This window comes from Borostomias antarcticus (assembly GCF_949987555.1).
Source record: "Borostomias antarcticus genome assembly, chromosome: 2".
Lineage (NCBI taxonomy): Eukaryota > Metazoa > Chordata > Actinopteri > Stomiiformes > Stomiidae > Borostomias > Borostomias antarcticus.
The window spans coordinates 20,168,180-20,179,711 of NC_140235.1; the positions used below are offsets into that span (position 1 = coordinate 20,168,180).

At 42.0% G+C, this 11,532-nt stretch overlaps 1 protein-coding gene across 1 annotated transcript; it reads left to right on the plus strand.

Annotated features, from left to right (window-relative positions):
* Window positions 1-589: 589 nt before the first annotated feature.
* Window positions 590-9,193, plus strand: LOC311321695 (oxygen-regulated protein 1-like; the record flags this gene model as incomplete). The annotated part of the gene is made up of 6 exons (XM_084453700.1): window positions 590-1,234; window positions 2,371-2,530; window positions 3,093-3,817; window positions 6,083-6,271; window positions 7,265-7,469; window positions 8,502-9,193. 6 exons carry the CDS (start codon window positions 590-592, stop codon window positions 9,191-9,193), a joined length of 2,616 nt encoding a protein of 871 aa, XP_084309826.1.
* Between the last annotated feature and the right edge of the window lie 2,339 nt (window positions 9,194-11,532).

An 11,532-nucleotide genomic window follows, 5' to 3' on the forward strand; every position in this document is an offset into this window, starting at 1 on the left:
TATTATGCGTATGGCATAATGTATTACATTTGAATGTGTGAATGAATAGTAGAGCAAAATCTGGTGAAAATAATGCAAAGTGAAAACAGGACCACATTATTGTTCAGGTGACTACCTATGGCTACCTATGTAGAGGATTTGAAATTAAAGAGGATTCGAAATTTGAAACTAAAAAATAATAGCTACTTGAAATAATTGTCATAATTTTCATTATGAATTCAAGATTGTTTATATAGTAATCAAAATTGTCAAATAACTTTTTTTAAATTATTTTATTTTAAACAAGAAGAAAAAAGTCTGATTTTAACATTTATATAGAATCAGCTTTAGCAATATTTTTGCAATATTATTAGTTTGCCTCTGTCGTATTCTAATTATATGATCCTTTTTGACTGGGCTATACTGTATGCTGATTTGCAAATGAGAGAATTCTGCATTGTGGCCATGAATGAACTGAGCTAAAAATCGACAGCCGAGAAAAGACTTTAAAAATAGCCCAAGTTACTGATGGACTTGTACTCATAATGCAACTAGTTAGTATAACACACCACTGATTCTCTACTTATCTCCTTATAGCAAATCAGTCATAATGAGTGACATGGGTTCTCGCAAGCCCCCTCAGGATCAGTCATCTGGGAGTGGGCATTCTGTGACCTTTCGTCAACCCAACGTCACCGACCCCATCGCCTCCAAGCGGGTGTGCTTCTACAAGAGTGGGGACCCCCAGTTTAATGGCCTGCGCATGGTCATCAACAACCGCACCTTTAAAACCTTCGATGCCCTCCTGGACAGCCTGTCTAAAAAGGTCCCCCTGTCATTTGGGGTGAGGAACATCACTACGCCCAGGGGAGTAAATGCCATTCACACCCTGGATGAACTAGAGGACGGGAAGTCCTACATCTGCTCAGACAGGCGGAAGGTCAAACCCATCAACCTGGCGTTGGCCAGTAAAAAGCCGCCGCCCTGGTATCATGCCCGCCCTATCACTGCCCGTCGTCGGGCCTTGCAGTCTGCTAGGCTGGACTCTGGTCGGCCCAAACGCAAGCGGAAGCAGAACGCCATGGTTGTTCGGACGCCCAAGAGGCTGACGGTGTTCCGGAACGGGGATCCCAGCGTAAAACACACAGTGATGCTTCAGAAGAGGACCACGCCCACCTTCGAGTCTCTTCTGGATTACGTGTCCGAGTTGATGCAGTTCCCTGTGGTAAAGCTCCACACACCCAATGGAGGACGAGTAAGTGCTCTTCCTGTCTGGTTTAAACACACATTATCTACAGTCAAACATCACTTTATTTTATTTCTTATCAGCACTTTGTTTTCACGATGAAAAGTGCTTTATAAATAAAATGAATTATTATTATTTATTATTAGCATTTACTATAGTTTGCTCAGGTTATAGTTTATACATGTTTACTGCCACTGGATTTCAAGTAATATGTTCCCTTACCTTCAGTAGCTCTGTGTTCCACACCTAGCACACGTGTTTGATTCCAGGTAAGCATTTAAGTAGTACCTCTTGTGGCATGCCTTGGAGGTATGCCCTGTTGGCACCATGCTTTCTGACCCACTGTGAACCCAAAAATAACTGTGAGATACAATAAGAGGCAGGGTGCTAATCTCCTTTAAAGCTCAATGAGATAACTTTTTATGGTTCAATATTCACCTTTATTTGCTATTAGTTTATGAATTGGCCTTAGCAAGACCCCAAAAATCATTTTTGTGACATGAGACTGCATGCGACCCTGTGAATTTATTAATTTAGAATTTCGGTGTACTGGCTAGGCAGGAAATCTTGTGGTGGAAACGGAAGTGACACGTGACACATTTTGCGTGTCACAATATCAGGAAAACAACAAACACTTCGCACCGCGAAACAAAATCTACATGCACATAAAAGAAAGAAGACGGTATTTACCTGCGATGAAGCCATCCTTCCAGAAAGTAGCTACAATCTTCCAATTCAGTCTGCGCCATGCGCGTTTGTTATCATTTTTTCCCCATCATTACAGCGAGTGGAGGATTGTGGGAAGTGTGGTTCTTAAAACGCAGTGCCGATTTTATCACGACCAGATAGGCTGCCAAAGTGCCTAGTTATCTCATGTAGCTTTAAAGTTGATGAGAGAGGCATTCAGGGATACTGTGGAACCCAAGGAGAGGGGATCTCCAGTGTATCTTAGGATACAACTGTAGCTGACTGCAACACAACCTTACAAGCACTTTTTGTGCCAAAAATATTACCAATAATGCACATTTACACACTATGAATACCTCCACTTTGTTAAAAAGGTTCAGGTTCAATGTTACATTCACGTGATAATGTTTTTGCATGATCACCAATGCCATATATTTGTTTGTCTTTCTGCACCACAGGTGGATGGACTCCCAGCCTTGATCTTATGCGCTGGGAGGGTAGTGGCTGCAGGCCGGGAGCCCTTCAAATTTGCCAACTACAACAACCAGAAATCAACAGCTCCAAATCCATGGCTGCCTGCCAGTCGAATGCCATCCAACAGAAAGAAGCCAGCTACCCGTAAGTCTTATTATATACCTGCAACCTCACACTGTTTTCTAGCTAAGAATGTGATTAGATAGATCTACCTGCTCATTCATGTGTCTGGACAACGTATGCATTACCATTACCTTTTAAATCGTCACATTTAATAGTCATTAGATCTTGCTTGCATAGTTTGTGACATTGACAGTACACTGTTACTGTCTGACAGTAATCTACCTCCTTACTATCTCATGAAATAAGTAGGGATAAGACATTGCTGATAAGACATGGGATAAGATAGTGCTGAGGCATTGATATCATCTATAATACCATGGATGACCTACAAGTACTGTACATGCCCTATCCATAGCCAGCCAGTCAGTCTTTTTAGCAGTATGAGCTGTACAGACTATGGGTCAAGTCAGTTTCTTTCTCCAGTGCCTTTCTAACTTTTTTTTTCTTTCTCTTTTTCTACCCCCCCCCCCCTCCCCTCCCAATGCATTTGGGATAACCTCAACAACCGAAACCTGCTGATTTCATTCCATCTGTCTCTCTGCATTTGCTCTTATTTCTGTGGCTCCTGGCATGCTCTCCAAAGGGAAAAAGAAGTCTGTGTCTAGTGGCACTAAGTCAAGGAATTTCTCTGCATCGTCTGAGAGATACTTTGTAAATCAGATACAGAACTCTATCGCAGGAAGTCTTTGTGATTTCCCCAGTAACCCAACGGGATCTGTGGAATTGGAGAATGGCCATCGACTGGAGTCAGTTGTTGAAACAGAGGGTGACACCTGGCTTGAGGACAGAGGTGAAGGGGTGGGTAACTGCTTGCCTTTGGATGATGACATTGAAAAGTCCTTTCGGGTGAACCAGGATGGTAGTATGACGGTGGAGATGAAGGTGCGCCTGACCATCAAGGAAGAGGAGACTGTCCATTGGACGACCACCCTGACCAGGTCCAATGTGGCCAATCAGCTTAGTGTGGCCTCTTTGGCTGAGTCAGAATCTGAGAGTTTCTCCTTGCAACCACAAGATCTCCCACCCATTGACACCATCAATAGGAACAATTCCAAAGATGACAACGATCTGTTCCGGCTGGGAATTGCCTGTGAGGAAGGGATTGAGGAGAATGACAGCAATACCCAGATGGATGTGGTCCTCCCCAGGAGAACACCTTCCCCAGGGCCCAGGATATTTAGACAGAAGCAGGCCTCAGTTGAGAGTATTAAAACAGTGACAGGTGAAGAGATCCAGCAAAACATGGCTGGGTCATACTCATACAAAGAGGAAACAGATAATGGGAAAGTGACGGAGGAATACTGCATGGTCAGACAGTGCAGTAGCAGGCCAGTACCAAAACCAAGGACAGTTGGCTCGATGGAAATGAATAATTACAACATACATCAATCAACTTTTAAATCAAACGGGATGGCTGAGATCTTGCAGATTGAAGACAGTGCGGAAGAAATCACAGAGACAGTATTACACATATATGAGCAGCAGACCTGTCAAGACAGCTACCATGCAAATAGTGAGTTTAGCGTGCAGGGTGTTTCCATGTATGGCTTGCTTTATGGGAGACCACCCACCTCAGATACGGCATGCTTCCCTACAAGTAATGACTGGGAAACAGAGCTGAGAAGAGCGTCTACAGCTTCAGAGTCAATCAGCGTGTGGAGGACTGACGACATGTCCCTATTATCTGACCTCACAGTCCCAACATTGAAGACTGGAAAGGCCAATCTACCTTCCCAAAAACATAAGGTAATAACTACTCTGAAAAGTCCCCTCACTAAGCCCACCGAAGACAAAGAGTCCTTAATGTCAGGATCGGGCAAAGAAAACTCCTCCCCTAAAGCAATCCAAAAATCCAAGCGGATGTCCTCAAAGCCCAAAGTGAAAAAGACCCAGTCTCGTCAGAGTACAACACCGGAAAAAAGAAGAAAAGAAAGTAATGCAGATATTCCTGAAAAGCGCAAAAAAGTGAAGACAGGTTTTTCTAGTGCTGCGTCGATAAGGAAGATTTATGGATTCAGACCAAAAACCGTCAAAAGTCTAATCAGAAAGAAAAGGCAAGGAACTGGAAATGGCAGTGTTCAGACAACAAACTCAGAACTGCCCGGAACCCATATTAAGTTCAACATTCAAAACCCAAATAAGTTGTCAACTGTGAAAGAACAGAATGTTGAAAACAGAAGTGAAACTGCATTTCTCTTCAAGAAGAATGTGTCAAACGATTCACCCTCTGTTGATGCCCAGGAGAAGGGAACATTGATAACACAAAAGTCCATGCATGAGGAGAGGATTGACAGAGAGACTCAGAATAGGAGTGAGAGTGTACCACTGCCTGCACTCAACTCATATCCCAATGTTAGCAATGAATATGTTGAGCATTGGTTGGAGAAAGCCCATCTAAGCCCCACTGTGTTCCCAGAGGACGAAACTCAAAATGTTGAAACAAATCCTCAAGTGGAGCTTAAGGGGGTTATTTTGGAGGTATCAGAAACCAACTGTGAAGAAATTATTGCAGAAGAAGAAAAATCCCAAGTGCCAAGTGTCCTACCCTTGGAAATAACTTCAGCACCAAATGGCTCTCTTGAAAATGTAACAGCTTTAGCACAAAGTCCTTCAACTGAAAAGACTCTCTCAGAAAGTGAGCACATTTTGCATTGTTATGGTTCAATGGAAAATACAACAATCTGCAATGGTTTGTTAACAGAAAAGACACCGCTACTCAACAGCACTTCACTGGACCAGGCTCCTTCACCAACTGAAGGAAAAACAAAATCATCCCATCAAAGCCCTCTGAAAGAAAGGTCATCCAGAAACTCTTCTGTGAAAAAAACAAGATTGGTCAGTAATACCTCACTGGAAAGGAAAATGTCTCAGAGAAAAGCTTCAGTGGAGAAATCTGCAATAACCAGTAATCCTCTCTTGAAAAATACCATAACATCAACTCCTGTTGAAATCGCAGTAGAAAATATTCCATTGTCCAGCAGTCTGTCATCCAGTCCAACTTTGGAAAAATCACCACTACCAAGAAATCGCTCTTTGAAAACAACAGCATTACATAACAATGCCTCACTCAATACAACTACATTACCCACAAGTCCCAGAACTAAAAAGATATCAGTACCCAGTTGTCTCTCTTCAGAAAAAAATCCAGCACTTAGTGATAATCTTTTTCTAAAGAGACTTTCACCATACTCTCAGTCATTGGAGTTGGTGTCGCCACCTACAACAGTGAAGCTGAAGAAGAAATTACTGACTACAAATTACTCGCTGGACAATACGGCAGATCAAAAGACACCCCTACCAAGAAAAAACCTTCCAACAGAGTTAGCATTCAAATCGTTACTAAAGCATTTCAACGACTCTTTGGAAAAGACTCCAATTCCCAGTCCCTCACCACTGAATCCTGAACATAAGTTGAATGATGAATATGAGCTAACTAACACAGGTCAGGGAGACAGTATGATAGTAAAAGAAGAGGCCTCAACCATAACACAGACCACCACACCACAGTCATTGAAACCGGCTACACAGCCAGACATAAAGACTGTGCTTGAGAAGCTCTGCCATTCAATTCAGTCGATTAGATACATCACACAAAACAAACTTGCATCTTGTCTGGAAAAGTCTAACAGCTTGCCTGACTTCTCTTCCCATGTGGCCAATACATTTGGGTCGTCATCAAAAGCTCTCCTGGCTTTCTTATCAGTTATGACTTTAAAGGAAGGCATTGCTAACTTAAACATGCATGAATTGAATGCAAACAGTGTAAGCTGCACTGAGGCTTTGAAAATGATGGAGTCTTTGAGAGAAATCGCTAGTATAGAAGATGCAGACAAGTTGCAAGCTAGCTTAACAGATCTGCAAAAGTCGGCATCAACACAACTTCTGCAAAGTTGGAAGGGCTTTCAGGAACTCGGTGACAAATCCAAAAGTCATAGCTCAACACCCAATAGTTCAGCACACAATCTCTTATTCGAGCCATGCCCCAAGATAGAAAGCTACCTTGAAGAAAACAATATTGATGAGTTAATAAATGAGCTTGATATGCCTGAAAAGCTCAAGGAGGAGCTGGCAGCTCTTCATGTGATTGTAGGAAAAGAGAGTAAGTCTATAGTAGAAACCAAAGAAGTAGAGTCATCAGCAAATGAAGTAATAGATGCCAATTCAACCCCAGTCATTGAGGAGGAGGCATCCATGGTCAATGAAAGCATTTGTAATGATGAACCCAGTGTTGATGTCAAGTCCATCATTAAACGTTTTATGAATATCCAGCAAGCTAAAGAAGTGAATGAAAGCATTGTGTCACCAATCTTAGACAGCTCACGCAGTCAACAAAAGCAGCTCTGCTCAGAAAACCAAAGCTTAAAAGGAGACAATGTTTGCTGTGGGGACAGACAGTCATCCAAAGAGGAAGGTTATGAACATGTGGAGGATTGTCTGGGGGAAGGGGAGGAGCAAACTAACAGTTTAGCAGCGCATGACAGCTGTGTGGACGGAAATGACTTGCCATCAAGCCATAAGGAAGAGGACAGGAATCTAGAGAAAGAACATAAGTATCACACTGAGGATAAACCCAGCTATATGGAGCCAGAGGCAAAATGTGCAGCGCTAAGAGTTAGCAGTGAGGAAAACATGTCCAGCCCTGAGGAATGTCAGTTTAACTCAAAAGAAGATATGATTTCAAGACATGAGGAGGAGGCAACATCAGAGGAGAACCAGGAAGTTCACATGCGGGATCCGCTCTGTCTTGAGATGCAGGAGCAGGAGGTTAAGTGTACAGAACTGGAGGTTAGCAGCAAGGAGAGAGAACCTACCCCTGAAATGGTCAAGGATAGTGTCAAAGATGAGGAATTCCATGCAGATGATTTGGGCTCCCATGATGCACAGATCTATGAAGAACAGACTTTGGACAAAACTCAGCTTATTGTCAGAGAAAAGCAGTCTCGCTTGGTGGAGGAGCAAAGTATACTAATAAGAGACGAGACAAGCTGTTTAGGAAAACAAGACAGCACTTTCGAGGAACATTATAGCTTTGATATAGATAAAGATAGTGGACATGATAATGTGAGCTGTGAAGAACATACTGATGATGCAGAAGAGGCAAACTATGAGGATAAACAGTGTTCTGTTAACAGTAAACAGTGTGAGGAAAATGAATCTAGTTCTGAAGAGGAACATATTAACACAGAGCAGTACACAGAGGAGAGTTACACAGAATGTCAGGAGAGCTATGTAGAGGAACAGCTTTCTGATGAGGAAACAAATTATGAAATTGAGCTGAGTGAAGAAAAAACTAATTGTGAAATGAATGAAGTAAAGACAACTTTTCATTCTGAGGAAACACCACCACAATCTGTAGCAGAACGGGTTACCCTCCTGGAAAAGAAAGTCGCTGGACTAGATCAAAGGAGAACTGTGATTGTAGAGACACCTGGCATCAAACGGTTAGCTCAAATAGAAGTTCCTATTGCATCCGAGGTTGATGATTTAACAAATGTATCCCAGCTGTCTATTGACCAAGCCCAGATTGATGAGTTCATGGCAGAAACCCCGCGCACAACTCATTCAGCTCCTCAGTCCTCTTTGGCATTTAGCTATGATTCCAATAGTAGTTCACCCCGAGACCATGAAGGGAACAGGGTCAAGTCATTAAAAGAAATGTTCATGGCAAAAAGCGTTGCTGATATCCAGTATGGACATAGACGACCTCCTAGCCCAAACACCTCAGATCTGTCTGACTCTAGACCCCAGACTTCAGACAGTGGTGGCCACCCATCACAGACCTCACCTGAGGTGTCCAGTGAAGATGAATCGCTGCTGAAATCCATCGCAAAAGGTATTGTCAGAAGAACAATAGAAAGGCTCTATGGGAAGAAAGGTGACAATATCAAAGATGCTGGCATTGAAAGACCTCTGTCCGCTTCAAAAGCGAAGCTGAGAGAAAGCGTTATTAAAAGTATTTTCTCCCCTCTCCACACGACCCCGACCAACGTAGTGTCAGATTTATCATACTTCAACGCCACAAACTCATTTGAGTCCTACAGGGAACCAACGCGGTGCATTGCCTTCAATGCACAAGTAGCACCTGGGGACAGTGTTGATGCAGGCAGATGGCTTTTCAAAGAGAACACCCTGATTAGGAAGTCTATCTCAGAACCCACTACAATAAACAAGGGCACAGAAACATGTGCAAAAACAGAAAAGGAGCGTGGGCATACAGAGGAGGATGTCCCTTACTCCCACTTCAGCAGAACATCCCCCAAAAGAATCCTGTCCTCTGAACTAGAGGACGAAGTGAAGCCAGTGGCGCCAAAGTGCACCTATTTCACTCTGCCTCACGGCCGCGACTCAGACCTGTACCAGGACGAAATGAGCACTGCAAGCAAGAGCGCCATCGAGGGTGACCTCACAAAGGAGAAGCAAGACAAGACTGAAGAGGAACCCAAAACTTGGGTAGAGAAGCACATAACACTGCCTGATTTTACCTCTACTGACTTTAAGAAGCTTGATAATAAAGTTCATCCGCTGACAGAGGGCTCCACAGAGGGCCAGGTTGTGGTGGTGGTGCAGCCTGGGAAGGGTCAGACTGCTCTCAAAGGTCAGACTGCTGTTAACAGAAGGCCTCAGGAGCCAGATGTCCTGGAGATGCTTTACGTCTTCTGTGGCCAGCACTGCCCAATCCTGTGACACCCTTCACAATCAATATGGGCTTTCTGACAGAGAACTAAGAATCTTACTGAAGGAATTCCTTGAAGCACAATGAGGATTTCACACTGTTGATAAATTACATGTGTTACATGTGACTATCATTCGGCTGTAATGTTCTCTTGAATCCTTGGTGCCTAACTTTAAATGTTGCCATAGATTACACAATGAATATAGCATTATATCATGCAACATGTTAAATGAATAATACAAAATAAATAATACACTTTATTTTAGTTTTACTTAAAATACTTAGAAACAAACAAAGCTTAATTCAAACTTTGATTGTGCAAGATTTTAATATTAATATTTAATATTAAACTCAAATATTTCAGTCAAAATTGAACATGCTATGTTCAAATCTTTCTAGTCAAATATTTTGTACATGTCATTACTGTACTGTATATGTACCATAACAACTGTTGTGTTTTCCACTATCCAGGGCAAGCTCTATGTAGCTACTACATGGTGCGTTGTCCAAAGAAAGCGCATCCTCCGCATTACTGTAATCTTGTTTTAAAGCGCTTAGCGCAGATCAGGTCTCCACAGATGTCACACCACAGTAAGGGCAATCCCCTTCACTCAGTATGCCTCTGCTATAAGGTGAGGCTTGTGCTATTTTCCTATTCTCCATTTAAGCACAGTAACTGGTCTGATGTTTTGGGCACATACTAGCTGATCTATTTTTATTTTTTAGAAATGGTTGTAGGTAGTACTGTATACATGTTTCCATATTGTCTGTACCAGTTGTATTTTGTATTAATTTCTAGATTTGTATAGTGCAGTGCTCGTTCAAAACGTGCCTGTTCGGAAAGGGGCGATTAATTGAAGCTTTCTGGAGAACTGCTCATCCAAACAACTTCACACTTGACAGTGCACTTCATTGGGTCCTGAGCAATACACCTTCAACTTCATACAGTGCCCGGTTCTCGAGAAAATCAAAATACAGACCGAGACTCCTTCCTTCATAGTAAGATAACTCATATCGCCATTTGCATATATGCAATAACATACCTTTGTTAAGTTTATTTAATAAATAGTTTTGACCTTTCTAAACGTGGCAGCTTTGACCTTTGTGTCAGTATCTTAATTGTTCCATGTGGTTTGACAATTAAAACACAATTTCAAATTAAAATAATGTGTACCTCAAAACCATTCCTTTCCTGCCTTCCTCTATGTTTCTTTTCACATTTATTGACTGTATGGGACAATACATGGGAAGTTAATGTACGGGGTGCGGCATGGGGCAAACACATCTGAAAATAGCCTTCTATAGATAGTCGCCATTGGGGTGAAAATGGTTAGTCACTTCACAAGATCCATTAATTGTCCTTATCAGCAACGGGGCTCTTGAGGAGCAACATATATCAGTGTTTTGTCTTGCGCTCCGCCTGAGGAAGTATTCATGTTGTTCTAAGGTCCTTTTGTTTCTCTCAAGTAAGGGTCGAGCAGGCCCGTGTTGTGACAGGAGAGCCATGGAATGCACTGACAGGAGAGAGTGTTTACATCTCCCCTACAAAGAGAAAACAACGTGGAGGCCAGAGGCATCCCCTTTTAGAGTTGGACAAAATCCCTGAGGCAGGTTGAGTGCTGGGTCCACTGAATCTATGAGATGGGTAAAGTGATGAAGCTGCTGCTACTTGGTATCCAAATAATATAACTAAAGTGATTCTATACAAGTCAGTCACTACTCAATCGGTCAGGTTAGCTCAGATGATGTGAAGGAAATGTGACAAATCAAAATTTGAATAATTAGTAAATTCAACACTCATCTCATGCCCTTCACCTATTCAATATGGGCAATTAGAACAGCAAGGAATCAGAATCACCACAACCAGGATCCTGGACTTCGACTGAGAGATATCAGCCATTCAGCTTAATGCAATATTGGTCCCTGAATTCTATTTGCAATTCATTAGTGCTCTTGTCATGGCAGTTTGGATTTGTGTCCACTAGTGGTATAAGCCTTCAAACAATGCAACAGCCTAAAGTTGATAAGACATCTGTACATTCACATAGAAATCTGTATATTCACATCACAATTGAGACCTTGTTCATCAAACGATTCAATGGTTATCAACCTCTGAAGCAGCCAGGTCCTTCTCAAACTAGCAGAGGTTGTTTTATTATTTTCATTAGGTTGGTTTATTCAAGCAAATACGAAAAGAAAGAACACAAAATGGTAGAACAGTTGTTTATTTTTAAATAGCTATTTACAGGACAGCTTTGTATAAATCAAATGTTTTCTTACACATGACACACATGGTACTTCTAATAGCAAAAAAAAAACAAAAAAAACACCAAGAGGATAAAAACAACAT